The sequence below is a fragment of the Oreochromis niloticus genome, linkage group LG16 (genome assembly GCF_001858045.2).
Source record: "Oreochromis niloticus isolate F11D_XX linkage group LG16, O_niloticus_UMD_NMBU, whole genome shotgun sequence".
Taxonomy (NCBI): domain Eukaryota; kingdom Metazoa; phylum Chordata; class Actinopteri; order Cichliformes; family Cichlidae; genus Oreochromis; species Oreochromis niloticus.
The window spans coordinates 23402896-23425851 of NC_031987.2; the positions used below are offsets into that span (position 1 = coordinate 23402896).

The 22956-nt window shown below is 38.2% G+C and overlaps 1 protein-coding gene across 3 annotated transcripts in view; it reads left to right on the forward strand.

Annotated features, from left to right (window-relative positions):
* Nucleotides 1-22956, forward strand: part of itgbl1 (integrin, beta-like 1) — a 53007-nt gene that overhangs the window by 9412 nt on the left and 20639 nt on the right. For all 3 annotated transcript variants that reach the window (XR_003216703.1, XM_025903667.1, XM_013275291.3), the window contains exons 3-7: nt 10371-10517; nt 11827-11949; nt 12326-12466; nt 17542-17682; nt 18202-18348. Coding sequence is in view for 2 of the 3 variants with exons in the window: in XM_025903667.1 (XP_025759452.1) it covers nt 10371-10517; nt 11827-11949; nt 12326-12466; nt 17542-17682; nt 18202-18348 (699 nt within the window). In the remaining variant the exon portion in view is untranslated. The remainder of the gene's footprint in view (nt 1-10370; nt 10518-11826; nt 11950-12325; nt 12467-17541; nt 17683-18201; nt 18349-22956) is intronic.

Sequence of the window (22956 nt, forward strand, 5' to 3'; positions counted from 1 at the left end):
TATGTGTGCATGCAGACCAGTTCTAAAGAAGATATATATCCGTGTGTGTGGGTGTGCTTGCGTGTAAGGGGTAGAGTGATTTATTTGTGTAGACAAATTGGCTGCTGTGAGGAGCTCATTATGGTTCAGCAGTCTGGAGCAAGGCCCTGCTTCAGTCTGATAATGGGGTTTCACTCACTAGTACACAGACTGCCAATGGAACCTAAATGCATCAAGAGAAGGATGGATTTTCACACCCGGACAGACAGACTGACACACACACACACGCACATGCATCATCAGGCTCAGTCTCATATTGTAACACACACAGCTAGCCATACGCTCACAAAATCATTTGCCCATGGAGCAGGTCATAGAAAACACATTTAAAGCACACTGAGAAGAAGATTTGCCCCGAAAGCACCCACCTAACCTCTCTAACCACAATGGCCCATGCAGCATGGGTCTGTTGTCAAAGACTGGCCCTCAAGTTCTATCTGCAGTGCTGTTATCTGCCTTTCACAACCACCCATTGATAAGATCCAAATAGATTTTTCTCCAAAGGGATAAAGTGTATCCTTTTTTTCTTTTCCAAAACCACAAGCTTTGCTGGCACCTAGATGTTATTTTAGCTTGGACCTGGTTCAATTTCTCTCAGTCATAGCAACAAGTCAAGCCGGATGGTGGTTATGGATACATTTAGGCATGATAGTGATATATTTAAATTCTTGGTTGAAATATTGTACACTGATTTGTTATGACATGCCTAGGAGTTATAATATCATGTTCATTTTTTGGAGCCTCACATGGAAAATATTATGTTTTCAACACAGGTCTAAAATGAGATCCCGATCCCTTTTTGGGTTGCTTTTCATAACCTTTGTCGTATTAGTTTCTTTTGATTGACATATAAGCCAACTTAGCATGAAGACTTATATTTAAATATAATATGCCTATCTGTGTAGCCTATTCGTAATATACCCGAAAGTGTCAAAGTTATTTTCACCCAGTGCGTACTGATGTTATACTTACAAAATAAAATGTCCAAGATCATTTTACACAGATAGCAATTAAATCATTGCTCTCTCTGTATACTTAATTGTCAGTATAAAAGTATAATTATTGTCTTAATTGTCTTAATTATGTCTTGGTCCTGAGTTTTCAAACCCAAGGTTTTGAGTTTTGGTTTTCTTTTTTATTTATTTTGGGGGTTTTGTGGATTCTTACTTTATATTCTTTGACTTATGCGTCATTGTTCTTATACTTTTAGTTTGGATTCATGGTTGGGATTTGTGCTTCTTACTAGTTTCTGTTAGTGTGTACTGATTATTGTAGCTGTACCACTGTCTCTTCACCAGCGGCTACCTCACCAGTAGTCACTTAAAGTCGCCGAATGCTATTGACTTACTGTGATGTCTGCTCACCACATTACTATGAATCGCTTCCATTGGAGCTTAAGTTTAGCTTTTGTATTTCCTGTCTTAATTTCTTAGTCATTGTCTCCTATGTCTTGCCTCGACTTTTACCTCCTCTTTGTTTATTCCTTAAATTGTGTTCATCTGTTACCACTTACCCAATTGGCCTCATGTGCGTAAATGTGCATCTTTTTGTCTCCCTGCATGCTACCTGTCTCTTGTTATAGTCAATTTGCCAGCTCTCCATGGACTTTTCTGGGTTTTTGCTGCAGCCTGTTTTTTTCTTTCTTTACATATATAAAAAGATGTACAAATGTCTTATCAGTTTCAAAATTGCTTCAAAATTACATGCGTGAAACCGGCTTCTTCCATGACAGGATTATATTGTGTGCAAGATTTTTATTTTTATTACAGCATGCTTTAAATAAGCCAATTTCATGATATGCCATGTCACTTAAACCAGGGAAGAAAATTAGCTGTCCTGTTGCATATTACTATTGTATACAAAATATTATCATATATACAAATGTCATACATTCTACCAAAATATAAAAGGTGTCTTTTTTAACAGACACAAAAATAAATCTGATAACACTGGAGCTTTTGCTGAATAACAGTTGAATTTGTAGCTAGAAGTCCAATAAAACATTGATGCTGTCATGTGTTTTTCCTCCCACAGACATCCCATCCTATTTTATAGTAGAGCAAGGACGATGATCTGGAATAACATCTGTCCACCACCTGTTCAGAAACGTGTTATTTCACTCAGCTGTTTGTTTTTCGACTGTGCTTAAATTTTCCTGCTCTGACTTCATGTTCTCATTTTAAAATAAGCTGCAGTACATGAAAACGTGACCTTTGATAAGTTCCAAAAGTGCTACCTCTGATTTGTCTGGCTTGAGCGTTTATGTTTATTTGCAGGTTATGTAATAACACTCTTGTTATAAGAAACAAAGGTCAACGTGGCAAAGTTTCCATAATCTTTTTCACATGCTTTTGTCTTTTTCTCCTCTGTTGATGACTCATTTGAAAACTCTGTGTCCTTAGCTTTCTGGCACAGGCTCTCACTCTTTCTTTCCATGTCTGTGCTGATCTGAGAAGGGGAGGCATGGGGAGTCGAGTGTTGGATTTGATTTCAACATTAAGTCTTTTAAACATAGTGGTTTTGATAATAGTTTGTAGTCTGCACCGGGGCGTTCTTCCAATAGGACAAGCCTAAAACACCTCATGTGTCCCTTTTGATGTGGAAAATATTGGCTCTACACTGAGCATGTCCTAAATGACTAAGGCTACGTTCACACTGCAGGTCTTAATGCTCAATTCCGATTTTTTAATTAAATCCGATTTTTTTTGTCTGGTTGTTCACACTACAAATAAAATGTGACAGCAAACGCGCTCTAGTGTGAACGGTTCATGGCCCTCAAAGTGGCCCACATGCACAAAAGAAGACGTCACACTCAACGTGCTCTGTTTACGGAAGTAAAAATGGCGGCTACAGAGCTAGTAGGTGTTGTTGCAGCAGTCTATCAATTTCTGCACAGTCGTAACCGACAAATTATCGACAAATTAATTGGAGAAAGAAGGACACTGAGAAAAAAGAGAGCCTGTGCTTTAACAATGGCCTTGTTTGGAGCAGTGGCTGCTACCTCCGTGCAGAGGTATATATGGATGCTTTCTCGTTTGTCCTCTAAGGCGCTGATAATTGGCATCTGTCTTGTGTCAGTGACGTAAAAGACGGATTTAATGCGACATGACCATTCAAACAGCAGTCGCGTTCTAAAACATCAGATATGTATCGGTTTCAGTACCACATACGAAAGTGACCCAGATCGGATTTGAAAATATCGGATTTGTGCTGTTCAAACTGTTTTACCATGATCGGATATGGGTCGCATAGGGTCAAAAAAGTCGGATTTGATGCGTTTTCGCCTGCAGTGTGAACATAGCCTAAGTTTCTCAACCTATCTCAAAGGGAGCGCCGAGCCATCCTTTCAAGGAGGCTCACATGCTGGAGATCTTTCCAGGAGAACCACATCCATAGCAAAGAGAAGTGATCCTGAAGCCACCAAAGCAGAACCCCTCCACCACTTCCTTCCAGTCACATCCCTCTAGGTGTCATTATTGCCCATGTGAGCACTGAAGTACCCCACCAGGACAATTGAATCCCCAGAGGCACCTTCAAGCACTCCACCCAGGGACTCCAATAAGACTGGGAACACTGAACTGTTGTTTTGCACATAAGCACAAACAACAGTCAGAACCCATTTCCCAACCCAAACGTGCAAGGAGGCAACATTTTCGTCCACTTGGGAAAAGTCTAAAGTGCAGTACAGGTACAGAACTGGGAGGATACAAGTATACCTCATTAAGTCTCCTGCTCATAATCAAGTGCAGCTCTGGAGTGGTATACAGTCCAGACGCACAACAGGAGACTGGTTTCAGAACCCAAGCTTTTTGTTGAGGCGAGTACAACTATATCACGCTGGTACTTCTCAACCTCAAACACTAGCTCAGGCTGCTTTCTCATGAGAGAATTGACATTCTATGTTACCAAAGCCAGATTTGTCGGGTTGACAGGACTTCTGCCCAAAACACTTTCCCATTCACAAAGTACAAACCCCTTACAGACCCTCCAGATGAGAGTTGACCCATGTTTTGCCTTTGGGCTAAGACCCAGCCACAAGGAGCTCTACTATGCACAGGGTGGGGCCCCAGTAACCCTATCCTAAGCAGAGTAGCCATATCCCATGATTTATCCTTCATCATACATTTTTTCCCCATGAATCTCTCTTAGTCTGGATCACTTCGCCTTGGGAGTCCCAATGGGGAAATGGCCCTGATAACATAGTTCCCACGCAAACCCCTCCACTATAATAAAGTAGTCATTCGTGGAGAGGTCCATGGGGAGATTGCCATTACAAATAAAAGTAATCTAATAGGTGTTTAGTTCCTTAGATAGCGCAAATAGAGCATTTGGCATGCTCTGGTCATAGCTGAGAAATTTTAGCATTAACAGAACAGGCGGTGGCAAGGAAATAATGGCAAATTAAGAGACAGCTGCTGATTCTTTGTTTAAAGGTGTGACAAATTACCTGCTAGATGCAGGTGCAAGCTGTGTTAAACTGTAACACCTATGTAAAGTAAGAAAAACCTGGACTTCCAACAAGACGTTTCTTTTAGGAGAAGCAATATTTTCTGTTGAACAGAATAAGTTTGTGCTTTATACCTTTGGAGAAGAAATTACAGCACATGACAGGATATGTAAATAACACATAAGCTCCTTAGTAAACATTTTAGAGCCAATTGATGCAAATCCTCCCTCAATTGTAATTTTTTTTCCACTTGTTTGATCAGATATACAGGGTGGACAATGGTGTTAGTGTTATCCCAGAGGGAAAAAAGGAGAAAAAAATGGAGGTGGGGGGTACAAACCATAAAAATGTTGCTTTATTGTTTCCTTGTTAATTGAAATGTTAAATAGCAGATTGAGAGTTTTGGAGACAAAGTTATAGAGGCATGTTTAACATGGTTTGGACATGTGCAGAGGATGAATAGAGGATATATTGAACAAAGAATGCTGAAGCTGAGGCTCCCAGGCATGAGGAAGGTAAACCTCAGAGATGGTTCATGGATGTAGTTAAGGAGGACATGCAGAGGATTGGAGTGACAGAAGAGGAATAGGATGAGATGAAGTAAATGATCCACTGCTGTGACCCTTAAAGGGAGCAGCTAAAAGAAGAAGAAGGAGATGAAATGTTAAGTAGTGTTAAACTATTACATCAGGACTGAACCTACTGCATCTTAATTAAAGCATAATGACTCATTTATTTGGATTTGTCAACATCAAATATTCTTGATTCAAGCGGACTTACTGCAACAACCGACAAAACGATTACTCAAACACCTCTGGCAACAACTACCGGCCACTAATGTGGACTAAGGCAGAGAGCCAAATATATCTGCAGTCAGATCAATTTATAACTTTGTGACTCTGGCAGACTTTATCATATGTGTGTCATTCTCACCCTATTTCAAAGGAGCTGAAATTCAGAGGTGTAAGCATAAGATTAAAAGCCTGTTTCCCCCAGTGGATGTCAAAAACATTTTGACTCCCCACCTTTCGTTTTTCTTCCTTTCACTGTCTCTCAGGCCTTGGATTTTAAAAGCCTCTGTTCTTTCACTCTGCGCTGCGCCCTTTTGCCCCCTATCAGAGCCAGAGAATATCCCACCCAAGGAGTTTTTATGTCAGCGCCACATATGGTATCAGTTTAGACAGTACTGTTCCAAATCACACACCTTTAGACAAACTTTCACTGTCAGTATCACATAAGCTTGCGTGTCTTCCAATACACGCACATTTCAGGGAGCAGTAAACTGTAACACTAGTTGCTTAAGCCCAGCTGAACAATCATGTCAGTTGCCTGCCTATACCATCTGATGCTACCTAAGTTTAAAAAAAAAAATTAACTTCAAATCTGTCTCTGATGCTGTGACTTTTGGATGGTAGGGTGAGTATTTGGCATAAATAACATGAAAACATGAATCCAACCTGCCTTGGATCAGCATTTCAAGCTGCTCATGGTGTGTTGGCGTGGGGGATAATTCCTTGATACAGGTACCAAATCAACACCATGGCTTATTTGAACATTCTTTCTGACCATAACGATCCCTGTATGAGTTCACTCATCATCTCAGACTGGTTTCTTGAACACTACAATGAGTCCACTGTACTTAAAGGGTCTCTGCGCTCATCAGATTTCAATCCAATGGAGCACCTTTAGGATTTGGTGAACTGGGGGATTTGTATCATGGACACAATCTATAACAACTATGTGATGCTATCACGTCAATACCCAAATCTCTCAGAAATGTTTCGAGCATATTGTCGTGAAGGTAAAAGGGGTTCCAAAGCCGTCTTAGCAAGGTGTGCCTAATAAAGTTATTAGGTTCAATACAATATTTCTGTTTATTTCCCAGAGAAAGAGAAAAAACAAAACAACGGGCTAGAGTGGATCGCAGTCCTTAGAGTCCATTAAATTGTTCATCCCTGTATTTTTTTTCCTAGTACATATTTTGATGCGCTTTCACTAAGATATTCTGAGCTTTGCTGGGCACTGCGCCTGTGTTGTGAGTCACCTAATGATTCCAGCGTGGGCTGCAGGAAGAAAAAGCCACTTAAGTCTGTCCAAGTTTCCTAGTAAAAGTCAGTTATGATTGGGACCTATTAAGATTCCCAGCACTTCACGCTGTCAGAACAAGTGTTTTTCTCCGTGGCTGTGATCCTGCTTACATTGGGTTTTCAAAAATTCTTTTACAAAGGTATTATGAAGTTGGCAATATTTTCAATGAATGATCAATTTGGGTAGTGTAAAAGGATGAAAGCAGCAGTTGCTCCGAGTACTGCACACACACATAATTAGTTATTACCTGAGACAGGTGTCTCCTGGAACTTTTCCACAAAACACAAGCTGATGTGCTGTCGTTTCATGCTCCACAGGCCACAGGGAGAGAAAAGCAAGGTGGAATAATTACTCGGTGAAATCACTAGTATGTAACGAAGAACACAATACAAACAAAGGATGTGAGGAAATGCCACTCAGAGAAAAAAACATGTATGTAAAACATAGGATTACAGTTTTGCGTATAATTGAAACTGCATGAAAAACTCAGAATAGCCTCAAGACTGTCTAAATTGTAAATGATCTGTTTTCTACTAACCTAACTTGAAATACTTGAAAAAAAGCAGACTTATCATTATGCATGAACAAGTTAAATCCTAAACCTGTAATGAGCTTGCTGCATGAGTCACCATCCTGTCCTCATCAGCAATTAATTGTGCCAGCACTATATCACCTGTTATTACTGCCATTGATGGTGGAAGAGGTGCACCCACACTTTGCAAGCCTCATTGGATATATCTGTGCACTGATCGGGACCTTATTGGCTGAGTATGTGTGTCTGTCTGTGAAGCGTAGGAGGGACCCTGACACCCTCATACCACAGAGAATTACTGCTCAGGAAGCACTAGAAAAGATAAACTGTCGACAGACAGGCACCTTCCCACCCACATAAATTTTGGCCTACCAGACAAAGAGGGACGTTTTATATGTCAGAGTGATTGTCGAGGGGGAGATTAACGGGGGCTAGTGGGTGGCATTAACTTTGTAATAGTCTACAGAATTAAGCTGGAAGGTGTTTAATCTAATTCTGTCTTATAACTATTGTGCTCCTGTTCCCATATGCAAAAAGTATGTGATAAATCCAGAAAAAAGACCTCTCTACAATTACAATATGTGTATAGTTCTTCATGAATATGCGCCAAATGTACACAAATCAGTAAAATCACATTAAACTAAACTGTAAGACAGCATTTTTTTAATGCAACAACAATTCAAGAATCACTAATTATTGTAGATAACACTTTAGAATAACTATCACTAATAAATCATTATGCGATACGTATGTGACAGCTGATTTACTGTGGACAAATCACAAAATGTCCTCACTAATTGGTCAATGTTTTATTTGTTGATCATTATTTTAATTCTTACAGTAAAATTGCTAACGCTTAAACGAACACAGTGCGGTGAATCAACAGTTATTATTTAGTTGTCATTATAAAATTGTAATTGATGCTTATGAAGCTTATTTTAATGAGTACATAGGTATGGCATACTTCACTAGATTGTGAGCCTGGAGACAGCAGCTTGTGTTCTGCTTCCATCACTATTTAATTTCACAAGTTTAGGTAAAAATCACTGTTAGTTTTGGATAAATATCATTTTTAGGGTTAAAATATCGCAACTTGGGGAATGAAAGGTGTTGAATGTGTTACAGGATCAATGCTAAAGGAAACCATGTGCATATCTGTAACACTGAATTTAACAAAACGGTGGTATTTGACACCTTGGCAGTTAGAGCAGGCTTTTTGAACCTTTATTATATAGCATATTCTTTCAGCTGTGATACCATGCATAAAACTATAGATAATTCACAATAGAACTGTTTACACAAATGATAATGGAAATACACAAAAATGATAACATTAGAAAACATTTCTAAGCATCATGGCTAACAGTTACAAAGTGTTTTCCACAGACAAAAAGCAAAATAAGTCAGTCTTCTTACAGCTATACAAGACTTTATAATGTCGTGGACTTTATATTTCTTTATATTTGTACACAAACAAAGGGCTTAATTTAACAGCATAGATGTTACAGATTTGTTAGAGGTTTATAAAAGCTGGACGTTCCTTGGAATTCTGTTGTCTCTGTGGTTTAGTTCTCTTTCATGTGTCCCCTGAGACGTATCGATAATGTGGAGAGACAGGGGACTTGTGCGTTACTAATGACTGATGGATAGCCCTTGAAAAGGACACCACATTTACATGATGAACGATTCAGGCGAATGATTGAGTGTGACATAGAAGGCCCCTTGCTGCTAAACGCAATGAGAGCAACATTTATAATAACTTGTCAACAGTCCTCATTTGCATCATGTGTTTCCCCCTGTTTTTCATATTGCTCACTGTGACCATCAGAATGATGAGAAACAGTGATGCCAGACTGCCTGCGTAGGTCCTTCAAACACTGAACATGGTAATGTTCTGGCAGTGTGATTGATATAGGAACCAGTATATCACAATGAAATTTTATATAGTTGTATGCTTAGGTTATTGGTATATAGCACAAACAAAAATTAGAAATATTGCAGATACATATCAGTGCCTGTCTGCCTTCTTACTATGCACATTTACACAGCTTAAGTTATGATAATCAACAACAGGCAAATGAGTACTAATGTTCTGGTGATGCAATGCAAATCTATTCAAAGGTAAAGTAAGTCATTTTTAGGTTATTTAATAGAAAAAAGTAGATAAACACTTTGCAATGTGTAATAACATCTTTCAACATATCGATGTATTCGGATACCCTTAGAATTAATATACTAAAATGCTGTCAATTTGTGCCATGTTGCCCCGCCATCTTGAATACAGTGGCCGAGATGGACAATACAGTTCTGTCTAATCATGTTTATGTATGTGGTTAGAGACCAGCCACACATATAGTACACCTTTTAATTAAGTTACTTTGAATCTAAAGACTACAAATGGCTCTTTCAAACTATATTTGTCCATTTGTACATGTGTACTTTCATCATCTCTTTCTTATTATGTCTTTCTCCTCCTCCACCACTGCCCTCTCCTCACTCATTTCAATCTAATCCTCTTCTTATCTCCTGAGCTGAAATCAGGGCTCTAAATCACAAAAATCTGCATAAGCAAGCTTTTTTATTCCTAATATTGTCACAGTTACTTATTGTTGCATTTACTTTTTGTAAATATTAGACATGCAACCCTTGCCTCTCTGGACAGCTGACAACTAGCCGGCTAAACAACAAGTGATAATAAGCTAACATTATGTCAGCTAATGTTAGGTTAAGGTGTCCTAAACATTTCCCTATGATGTACAGTTTGATTAAAATATCACATGGCATGAGAGTGACTCAAAGTTAGATCCACTTCCAAGAAAGTTTCATTAATGCTAGCTGACAGCTGCTAATGGTAGCAAAAACAGCAGCGGGTTCTGACAGAAAAGTTCAGGATATCCTAAACAGGTCACCTCAGTATCACTGTCATCAGACAGAAGTACTTGTTGCAAATTCCATTCACAAACTTTTGTGAGTAATAGATGTTGACAGCCTGCACACATTACAGATGAATGGCGACCAGAGTTGCTTATCTTACTGTGGCTACTGTAGCAAGGGGTAAGAAAACTTGAATTGATAGGGGTAAGAAAATAGAATTCAGTTGACTGTAATCTGCAATCTACTGACTTTAAGCTGTGAAATTTTATACACTGTACATTTAAGATATAACACATGTGCCCTTGTGTTTACAGAGTGATGTGAAACACTGGTCATGTACATGATGTTAGCAGTGGTAAACAGCATATGATGCATTGTGTTTCCCTTTAGACCGCGGCTACTGTGACTGTGGAGTGTGCGAGTGTGATGAAAGTTGGTTCGGTGATGCCTGCCAGTTTCAGGAAGAGTGTACCCTATCCGGCAAGGAGAGCAGAGAGCTTTGCAAAAACCAACAGGGGGTGGTCTGCTCCAACAGAGGTACAGCTATTGTACAAACACACGCACAATGAGTCAGTTACATGTAGATATATAACATAAATTTTGAAGCAAACACTTATCAAAGCGTTGCACCCTCACATATTACCAACAGCAATTTTTAAGACAATTCGGCATGCTCTGCTAATATTTTAATAATATCTGCCTAAACATAGCCTAGTACCAAGCCATTAATAGACAGAGTGAGGGGGTAATCAGTTTGACACATCGAATTTTTTATTACAAAGCGATAAGCAAATACTTAAAAAATAATAATTCAAAACTTTTTTTAATAATCTACCAGTTTATATGAATTTTTCTGTGATAACAATTTACTACAAGCAAAAACACAAACAAGGCGTTAACATAATAAACGCATTAATTGCAATTAATCACTCGCTCGTTTTCATGTCTTTGTGGGGACATTTAATTGACATAATGCTTTCCCTAGCCGTTTACCCTAACCCTAATGAATGCCTTGAATGCCTAATCCTAACCGTAACCTAATTGTAATCCTGACACTAAAACCTCATTTTGAGTCTGAAAAGTGCCTCTAAGTGCATTACGAGAAAAAGTTAATGTTGTGGGGACCGGGATTTTGTCCCCATAAGGGCTGTTGGTCCCCACAAGCACAGTAAACTTCCAACTTTTAGTCCCCACAAAGATATATAAACACAGTCACACATACACACATGAGTTTAAACAAAAATCACACCTACACATACAAATATATGTAAATACCAGAAGACATTTTGAATTAACAATAGTCTAAGTAAATACTGATAATTCAGTTTGACTTTAAATTAAATAACACAAGACAAAGTACTTTTGATTCACACAGTCTGTGTGACTAACATAGTATTATGCACTGACACGCTGAAGGCACACACTGTGAGGTGAGTCCGACAGCCAGTCCTTCATCTGCTTGGCCGTAACCTCACTAGCGTGCAATGACTCCAGCTAAATGAAGGCTACAGATATTTTTATGTGTCTATGAATTTGAGTATGCATTCATGTTTGTTGGTGTAGTGAATGTATATGTGAGTGTGTGTATTGTACCGTATGTGGCCTGCATAGAAATGCAAATGTATTCACAGCATGAGGCTGTCTAGCCTTCTGCTTCTTTAGCACATAATTACAAAAAGGAACGGCGCGAGTGACTGCACGCACACACAGTCAGACAACAATCTAGAACTATTGATGTACAGACAGTGCTTCCAGTTAACAGCGCTAGATTCTAGGTGTTGAATTGCTCTTTATTGAAATCTGACATTTTCCAACAAACTGTGTCTAAAGTTTGTGTTTCCCATAGGAACCTGCCACTGCGGTAGCTGCATGTGTGACAATGAAGACAAGAGAGGCATGGTAACAGGACGTTTCTGTGAGTGTGATGACAGCGAGTGCCTGGATGAGGAAACTGGAGAGATTTGCGGAGGTGTGCCCTGCATTTGCTGACAAAGCCCTTTACTCTTCCCCTAAACATAGAATGCATCTTTGTATAACCAATGCTGGATTTGGTACAAACTACTGTAATACATATTGTGTTTTACCGTGATAAAAGAATAGAAATGCATTACCTTTGCTCATTTGGTTTCCATAAAAATACTCATGTATTAACACTACACAATTACAACTTACATATGCTGCTTTTGACACTGTTTTTTTTTTAATGCTCACTTTTTTTTTTTAAAGGAAAAAGTATTGTTTAGATTACCAAAAACATGACTTAATCACCAGGACAGTAATGACCATTTGTCAAAATAAATTTTAGAGGAAATCTCATCAGCTGTTCCACTGTGATCTGCTTCCAGGGCATGGCCAATGTTACTGTGGAAACTGTTACTGTGCTGCTGGTTGGCATGGAGACAAATGTGAGTTCCAGTGTGACATGAGCCCATGGGAAAGCAGGCAGAGATGCACATCTCCAGATGGCAAAATCTGCAGCAACAGAGGTCTGTTTACCTGGGACATCATGTTGATTTTTGTTTTTTATATTTATTAAGCTGTTATTAACTGTATTATCATAATATACACAGGTCATATACACAGTTATACATAAGAAATATAAACATACATATGTTTGCTGTCGCTGATTAGAAAGCCACAAAATGCTGGACTGAAGAGTATTATGCTGGTTACATTTTCAGATCACGCACCAAGGACAGAATTCTGTCTTTATTCTCAAAATTCAGAAACAAAAATCAGAAGTCAGAAATTCTCAGAATTCAGAGAATAAATTCAGAATTGTAATCTTGTGATCATAACTTTCTCATACCAAGTCATCCAAGCCATGCAGCAACATGTCTATCTTGTCAATGGGATCATCATGGTTGAAGTTTGGTCCATTTTCGGTGTCTTGGTTCTGACATTTGATGATATTTTTCTCTGTTTATCAGGAACCCTCAAGATGAACTTTGGAGAATTTATATTAGTCTGATTATAGCTCTGTAGCTCACCACCAGGTGGCACATAATGATATGTCAGCGATTTCACTGGCCCCTACAAATGTCTCAGCTGTTCTGCTCTCCATCGCTATAACAGAGCTGTACAATGTTGTTTTTTAGAAATACCTAAACAAGGTATTTCAGGTATATCATCTTTAAATAGAAACTCGCAAGCTAACGTTCTTGTAACTTTACTCCACCAAACCTTGGGGCTCTTTTTTCATGGATGTCTGGATGTTAAACATTTCTGTAAGACCTGAATAGCCACACTGATCATTTTATTGGGGCTTAAAGAATTTAGATCTACCACTACTTCAGTTTGTTTTATTTTTGAAAACTAAGGAGCAGTTCAACCCATAATTGGCTAATTTCACAAGACTTAACAAGCAGATAACTAGAGCCTTCGAATGGTAAGTAAAGATCTCTGTTCACTCCAGTGGACCATTTTTGTTACAGCAATGACAGATCATGGATCCTCTGAATAGTTTTGGGATGTTAGCAACATGTGCCTGTCGCGTCATCAGAAATAGCAGTGTAGAAGTTTGGAATTCATTTTTAAAGGTAAGATACTTAAAAAAACAAGACTCTATGTTGCTGGCATGCATAAATCAAATTACATCGAGCAATAAACCATGTTATTATCATTATTATCCAATTAAACATGTTAAATGATGCCAGATTAAGCTAGCAAGCATGTAATATTAACCAGGAACCAGGATGTTATTTCAATCAACATTATGACTTTTTGTTTTAATGGCTTCAAAGTGTGAGTTTTCTAGCTAAATATAACATTATACTGTTTGGTCTAATTAAATAAATATATCCACTGTGGGTATAACCTACTATGGTAAAACAGTAACTGTACAACAATCAGCGAAACAGCTATTTTTGTGATATATTGCTATAAAGAGGCAGAGAACAGATTTGAAAAGTCTCGTAAATATTGTTTTTAAGCTTTATGTTCTTTTTAACTGTTACTGTCTGTATTATATTACAGCTCAGTTGATGAAAAGAGCAGAGGGGCTAAAATGAGACTGAAAACACAAGGTGAGTTTAAAATATAAGCTATGAAAATGTTTTCTCCTAATGCACTTAGAGGCTTGTCCAACATTTTGTCTTTTTCTCTCTTCAATCTATCTCTCAGCAGTAAAACCACAGTAGAATTCAGCCTGAAGACTGTCACACAGTGAGACAGCACCCTGACTGGGAGACTCATTTCCTTGAGTGTTTCAAGCTTTACTTTTTTCTTATTTTTAATAAAGCAAACCTGTGCTTACCATGGTGTGGTTTAAAGTTTAAATGTGGTGCTTCAATACGATTGCTTTACATTACATTTATTTGTCATTGTTGTTTTAATCCATATAATAAGACTGTTTTTTCTAAATTAAACCAACCAAAAAACAGAAATGTGTGTTTATGTTAAACACATAAATATGTATTAATACCATTTAAGCCTCCTAAAATAAGAAGTATCTTACAATGCCTGTTAAAACGTGCCTGGTAACATGTGATACACAGTAATATGTGTTTTACTGCAACCTGAAATCTGTTGTAAATCTAATTTCATAGCAGTTTTGTCTGCATGCAGGATGGTTTGTGTCTCACACAGAAAGTGGTCAATTGTTTTGCATTTGAATATTTAATCGTTAAACTGTTAAAGGAGCAATGTGTTTCATAAGCATAGACACGTATCCTCATGCCAAAATGAGGAAAACTGGTGGGTAGAAAACAATCATTTTAAAATTTCAAATTATTGAGTTGTGACTGCTAGTGATTACAATATTTAAAACAAAACAATAAAATCAACAATAGCAGCATGCTCTGAAAAGGGTAATACAAGCTAATAAGGTCGGCTAACACCAACGATTTTTAACATATAAACATGTATACAAGGATTAACTGTAAAACACTTTACTGTGGTATAAGAACTACTGTAGATCAGTGCATTTTGACTACTAATGACCAAAAAAAGAGTTCTGCAAGGTACTTTGGGAACTATCTAAAGTCTACATGAGCTACATGATGATCCTGTATTCTGAACCCCGGCTGATGAGGCTCTCACTATTCGAGGGCTCTGATAATATCTATTTCAGTAGAAGTGTGTTGCTAGGAAACAGGAAGCAAACATTCTAAATGGGGTCAAATTCATTTCCTGTCTGTTTGCTGCATTATAAAGAGGGAAACAAACACTCTGTGCTACAAGCAATCAAACAATTTATACATTTGTTTTTGTTTTGTTCTTCCTCTTGTTTTCCTGAAGATGTTTTCAGTAATGTCTTCCAGTCTATTTTTTCCCCCTAAATGCTTGTGCCATGAAAGGAATCTTTATCATTTAGTACCAATCCTATTAGTAAATAATATCTGAAAATGGCAAGCAGCTTACATGGCATTCTGAAAATATTCACATTGCTTCACTAGTTCCACATTTGGTCATGTTACAGCTTTATTCCAAAATGTATTAAATTCATTTTTCACCTCAAAATTCTACAGTCCTTGATAATGACAAAGTGAACAAAGTTTGCTTGAAATTCATGCATTTAATTTCATGCAATTTAATTAAAATAAATAAATAAAATAAAACATGTACGCAAGTATTCATAGCCTTTTATGTGACACTCATAATTGAGCTCAGGTTCACCCTGTTTCCTCTGATCATCTGTCAGATGTTACTACAAGTTGATTGCAGTCGTTGTCATGAGTCATGAGTTCAAACTCGTTGCTTGGAGGACAAGCAGTCAGCAAAACAGCTTCACTAACCTAGCTCAAGTGATCCTGTGGGATTTCAGTAAGTCTCTCAAAAATTAATTACAGTGAACTGGCTGAGGGCTGGCTAAGTGGTAGGGTGAAATGGTAGGCCACATGGACAGAGTCTCATCACAGAGCTGCAAAATTATGGTCTAGTGCACAGCTGACATAGCATGAACAACTGCCTTGTAGTGGAGCAGCCACTGTGCTAGAGAAACAGCAGTACCACGTAACAGGGGGCCCTCTTGTCCTGGTCTCTCTTGAAAAAGAGATTTCTAATCTCAGTGAGACTTTTTATCTACTCCTTTTCTCAGTCCATTATTCTATTATGTTTCTGTTTGAGTTTTGATACAGTTTTAGAGTTTTAGACTGTTTAAAAATTGGAAATACAGGCCCATGGCTTTGAATTCTTTAGCCATATTTCACCATATAATAACAAATGGCACAGGATGTTAATATAATCTTAAAGATTTGAATTGCTATACATTACCAGCAAATTTGTCACATTTTCATCAAATTGCTCATGACTTTAAACTACTATAAATCTAGAGTCTTAGAAATGTAATTTTAAAATAAAAGATTATGTCCTTGAAAGCCACGCCAACTAATACATACCTGGTTTTACTTAAGTTTTACTTTAACAGATGTGGAAATTACAGCAGTATATATGGGTAAATTTCAAGTATACTTTATACTTTATATATACTGTGTGTAACCCTCATTGCCTGGTTTTAATGTACCAAATATGTTTAGCATCTTCTTTAAATTCTTATGCATCTACTTGCTAAATAATTCGAAGAAGTTGAACAGTTCAGTATAGGACTTTATGGGGACAATTCTCAAATCCTGTCCGTATGTGACATACAACAATTTCACTGTGAATTAATCCAAAAAGCACTGTGAAGATAATTCCTGGAGATTATAGGCAATGGATCAAGTCTGATGATTACACTGAGGCGCGATTTGATTTCATCATCGTGTACAGATGTAAAGATTTGAAGTGTTTTGTGTGAGATTGCGACATGTTATTCCTCTCCCCTGCATTTTGTTCATGAGTAACCTTCATCTCGTGCTCATACTCTATGATTAATTTGACTGACAGCAATCAAAGGATGATCCCTCCCTTTATCCGTTTGGTTTACACAGTCTTCCCAGTAGAGATTATATCGGAAGTAAACCAACCACAGCATGTCAAAAGCTAAATACATTGAAAACATATACAAGTGAATGTGTCATTTCACATTCTGAAATAACAGAAATTTGGCGAGTGAACATTTTCAAATGGCATCCTGATTTTTAGTGATTATAAAACATTTGTGATCAATGACCGTTACAGGTGCTGTAATCTGCTCTGGTGAGGCTCCACTGTGACATTTGTATCAGACATAAAAGTGCATGGGTCTATTAATCCAGAACCCCAGGGTTATGAGGTAGTGAGAGAGACGAAGCGGAGGGCCAAGGGGCCAGACACGCGCCAGCTACAGCCTACAGGCCTGCCAGCTGGCCTTGCTCCCCTGGGGTTCCCCATGCTCTGTCACTGCTGATAAGAGAAAATGGGATTTCCAATGGATACTGCTCAGCTGATGATCTTGCTCAGACGTGAAACAAATAAAAAAGAGAGACAGACGGATGGACAGATACAAAGATAAAGGGAAAAAAAGAAAGTTATAGCCTTTCAGCAAGAGGAAACGAATGCGCTCCTACCCCCACCAACATTCATGGAAACAGCGATTTGGAACTTGACATTGCTCACTGCTTTTGGCCTGATTAATCTGAAAGATTAAAGACGAGTGTAGAAAGAAAACACAATTTACAGGATGTGTGTTTGTCTGTTTTAGGGACCTGTGTGTGTGGAGAGTGTAACTGCCATGATGTTGATCCCTCTGGTGACTGGGGAGATATTCATGGAGACACCTGCGAGTGCGATGAGAGGAACTGTCATGCAACATATGACCGCTACACAGATGACTTCTGCTCAGGTCAGCAAGCTCTGTATGATTAAAAAACACATTCAAACATATGATGAGGGTTTTGTAGTCTGACTACTTTGCTTTGCTGACTGCTAGTGTGATAACCTAGATAAATAATAATAAGAAAAGTCTATTCTTCAAAATGTTGAACTAATGTTTCAAAGAAGGGCTGGTGACAAAGTTACAGCTACTCTAATTTCTATTTCTACTTTAAGAAACTGCAGTCCCTTTAACTTAGCAAACACTAACAGCACTTTGCATGCTACTCTTATTGCTTTGGTGCAACTTTTCAGCCATAAAAGTAAACTTCCTATATAACTTAACAATAAACTAGGGAGCGGTAAATATGACCTTTTCACTATTTCTCCAAAGAATTAATGAACAAAGTATAATAGATGCTACTATGGAGCTTTCCATTCATTAAATTATAAAATTTCTGCACCAGAAAATATCACCTCCCTTCCACAACAACTTTTTTTTCTGCACAAAACCCCACTTTCACCAACTCTTCCTCCATGCTTTCGGCAGGTCATGGCCAATGCAACTGTGGCAGGTGTGACTGCAAGGAAGGGTGGGCAGGGAATAAGTGTGAGCATCCTCTGTCCTGTTCGCTGTCTTTGGAAAGCAGTTTGAAGAAGTGCAGAGGAACGTCCAATTTGCCCTGCTTCGGACGAGGTACCTGGTCTGCCTGTTGCTATGGTTACCGTAGCAGGCTTGCACTCTGCTTTTACCTCTTGGAGTAAAATAGGTCATTTCCAGAATTGCGCATCTCTTTATTCATCCTTATGAGCATTTTACAGACATCAGTCAAATGTGATGGCGTCTCTAACCGAGCCATTATCTTAACAGCAATCGCTTGACTGTTATGTTATACAGCAGTATGCATTAAAATGTGTGTGCATACTGAAGCCTTACATGTGCTTGTTTTTTATCTGGTTTGTGAGCTGTGATGTGCATTTGTCCTCATACTTATATATATATATATATGTGTGTGAAGGTTTTTTTCTGGATGTAAAATATACATTTAGTTACAATCTTTTCTGGCAACAATGTAAACTAACTCTTAGACTGCAGGTGGTTGTGTCTAGATTTATTACAGTGCACTGTGTAATTCATAGGTGGCGCTTCTAGACAGAGGAAGCTTGTTTTCTTGGTACCTGTAAAAGTGGGACTTAATACTAACAGTAGATTCTGCTACTGAGCCAGTGGTTCTGCTAATAAAGCAAAGGTCCAGGTTTTTTGTGTTTATTCAAAGTCAAGCATCCACAAATCTTTGCTGGATGATAGCAATATTTTTCAGCAATTTTCAAATATTCATGACTAGAAGAGCGAAAAGATCAGATGATAAATTTCCAGGATTGCGTGGATCTGGTTTAAGGGACTGTACAATCAGATGTATGACTGGTGTATATTTGGATATTGCTAAATTCTGACTGGTACACAGAATTGTGTAACATTCTTATCTTCTTCCTCCACTTCGAAGGAGGGAGCAGAGCTCGCACAAAACAGTGCAGACAGAAATATCTCAATCTAAATAACTGGTATTCTGTCTTTGGCAGAAATCTGTGCACTCATATAGGACTCTAATATACATATTATGAATTTGAGAAATGGAGGAAAAAGTGTTTTTAAAAAAGCCTTTTTGTACTCCAGAAACATGGTTTTGCTTGAGCAGGCAAAGGTAACCACACACAAACAGTTAATTAAGAAACAACTAGGTGTTTACATAGCTGAAAGCTTTTCAGTCAACAATGTGAGAAACAAATGAGTCATTTTTTGCAAAGCAGCACTGATTAATCATTACAAGAAGTGGGCTTAAATGCTTCTGGGCACATCTACAATAAATGGTATTAAACTTAAATACCAAATGGATGATGTAAGAATAAGATCTAGAAACAGGCTTAGCATTTATGGTCAGACTGCAGCAGACGTTTGGATATTGCTGTCCGAAAAATCTAGAAGGTTAATGAATATTTAAGTTTCAGACGCGATAGTAACCTGCCAGGTGTTTGGTATTTGGAGGAAAACGATAAATGCTTTATTGCTACTGAATTTGACTGACATAAAACTATTCAGCACACACCGTGACACGTTACAGAGGGTGCACAAAAGAAGACTGATTAAGACATAAACATATCCTCCATGTTTTGTAGCATGTGACGGGTTCAGAGTTAGTCAGAAACTACTTATGCAGAAAGAACTGTATGAACTAATAATTATCAAATGATTCATCTACATGATCTCTCACATTCTGTTCTCTAGTCAACATCTGCTGAGTAGTTACAGTTATTTAGGAGCTACTCATTAATGATTCATTAGTTATCAAACCGTTCCTGATTCATAACTTCTCACATTTTTGTGCAAAGTATTCAGCCAGCGTGTGATGATACGATATCCAGGAGCGTAGCAGTGCACCCAAAAGAAGAAGATATAGTTCCATAAATTAAGAATAACTTTTATTCTCATTTTAGTCATGGGTATATCTCAAATTCGATTTTAGATTTAAAGTCTCCAGCAAGGTGTAGAAAAAGAAAACAAACCAAAAAATCTTTGATCATCAGTCTGAGTCATGTAATGCACATTGCCAGACAACAAAAAACAACAAGTTCTTACTGTCATCCAAGGTTAACAATGCACAATGCACAGTTGTCCTTGCATTGACAGCCTGCATTGTTCTAAAGGATGCTACAGCCATTTGTTAATAAGACAAATTGTCTGGTAGTCTGCTGCATACACTTGGGTGTCTTCTCTTGTACCTTTTACACTGATGCAGCAACCTTAATCAATCAGCTTTACAGTGCTGCGTAAGCCATTGTTCAGTGTATCTAAACACTGTTGTAATTTTTCTGGGAAACACCTGGCAGTATGTCTGTACCTCAGGAGATGGTACAGTAAAGCCTTTGCTATTCTGTTGGTTGCACACTGATTGAACCTAATAATATAGGCAGTGGGCAATTCTACAAGGACAAAACCTGCTTGGTCTCCGGACTCTGCAGATATGTCAGGGGTTAATGTGAAGCATTGATTCATTTGACTGTGTGGGAAGTCAGTGGGGGGATGTATAGCTTTTCTGCTGCTGGAAATGGAAAGGGAGGATATGTGTGCTTTGTACTGCATGTTATACTGGCCACCGACATTCCTCTCACCCATGGGCGAAGGAGCTGCTGATTACACCTGAGTGCACGGTTGCTACCATGGAGACAACATAATTACAAAAAAGTTAACATCACAAGGTTCAACTGAACAACAACAACAAGGGAGCAGTCAAAATAGAACCATTTTGTGCCTTTTTTAAATGTATCACCTATTTATTACTTACTGTGTCAGGCAGACGGCCTCAAACCAATGGCGTGATTGAGGACACATGGCGTTCCCCACCACATAATGAACCAGAAAAGATTAACTTGTGCACAGAGAGTTAATTAACTTTAATTCCTCTTATACTACCTTTAAATTATCTCCAAAAGCTGCAACAAAATGGAACTTTAATTTACACAGCGCAATGGAACAATTAATGGGATTCATGAATGCTTCCCTTTCAGAACTGCATTAAAAAAAATTTTTTTCCAGCCCATTCAGTAAGAGTTTAAAGCCTGCCAACGTATCTCACTGTTGCGCGTTTCCTGTTCATACACCTAAATGAGAATTAGGATTTGGAAACTATGAGATACGGTACAGTTCTCGGCTGAGATTTTCTAACCCTTGCCGAGGGAAACAGTTAATAGTCAAAAATCATTTTTCTTCTAGTTGCTTTCTGTCTGTAGCAATGATGTAGTGCTTAGAAACTCACAACGGTTGGAAAGAAATGTGTTCATTGCATGACTGTGATGTCAAAAGATGTAAACAATAAAAAGGCAGACAGGAAGCAAGGTGGGAGGGAAGATACAGAGCGAGAAAGAGAGAAACTGAAGGAGACAGACACAGAAAATCACTTAGGCATGGATGAATGAGGCTGGTACAGATGTTAGTCTGAGAGGAAAGGCCTTGAAATTTGAAACAGCAGCTTCAGAGCTTTCTTCCTGAAAGATGGAGACAAGACGCTTGTGGATAGTACATTCTTTATACTGTGGTATGTCCTGAAGGAAACACCTGCTTTCAACATCTTTTTGCTGATTCTTGGGATTCCTTTCTCTGCTCTCTGTAGTGTGGCCTGTAGTAGACATTCACTGTATGTGTGTGCTACTTTTTAACATTTAATAGCAGATTCCTTCTGCAGTAGAAAAAATGTTTTTAATCTTACACTGTTGTGTCATTTGCAAGGTTTTGAAATATAGTTAATTGTCTGTATAACAAAACTGATTTTTTTTATCCCCTAAAAAGTTGTTAACACATTGGTTTTAGATGACTATCATAAACTTAGTACATAAAGTGAATCTAGCTGCATACTGAATGCTTTCATTCACACCACGGGATGGGACATATGAGCAAAGGATGAGCACATAAGGGGCCATCATTAGGCTTAATGCATTATACCTGTTGTGCTGGAGGACTCATTGCAGCTGTTGCTGAAATGAAAATGAAATTTAGTGAAAAGACCTTAAACAGGAGGGAAAACCAGACTGATAATGCTGATAGCGCTCTTTAACTGTGGTCATGTGTTGTTTAATATATTGTGCAGTGGGTTTGATTTTACATTTAAATCTTTAAATCGACATTTTTGAGCTTTTTTATTTTTCCAGGTGTAAAGAGTGGGTAATGTAGATGCAATCCAAGAGGTTTTTTTGCACTTTTGCCTGCATGTTTGTCAGTTTCACAGCTCTGTGGTGAGAGGACTGTCACAGCTGTGGTTGTGTTTATGCAGATCAGGCAGTGCAGCACAGTTTTGGTGCTCACTTTGGCATAACAATGGGCTCGTATGCCCACTTACTGTTGTTTGAAAATGTGATGAATGAGACACAGTGTAGATGGGACATTTCTGAATTCTGTTCAATTTTGTGGCCCTGCCTTTTGCTTAAATTTAAAGTTCATGTATAAAATCGCACAAAAACATAATAATGTAATTTCAGGGCTCTGTTCTGGTAGTCTAGGAGATGGATGATCTTCTGCACAGTGACCACTGCACAGTACTGTACTGTGTGAGGTTTCCTCTTTAAGTTGATTAAGTCTCTGTAGCCATCTGTTTAATACATATCAAATGCATGATTTATATAGGGTGAATGCTTGAATTAACCTAGCAGCTGGATTGTAGACTACTTTATGGATCAGACCTCAAGCTAATCACAGCAAATCATGTAAGAGTATGTCTAAGTAAGTACAATATATTCTCAGCTCTGCATTCTGATA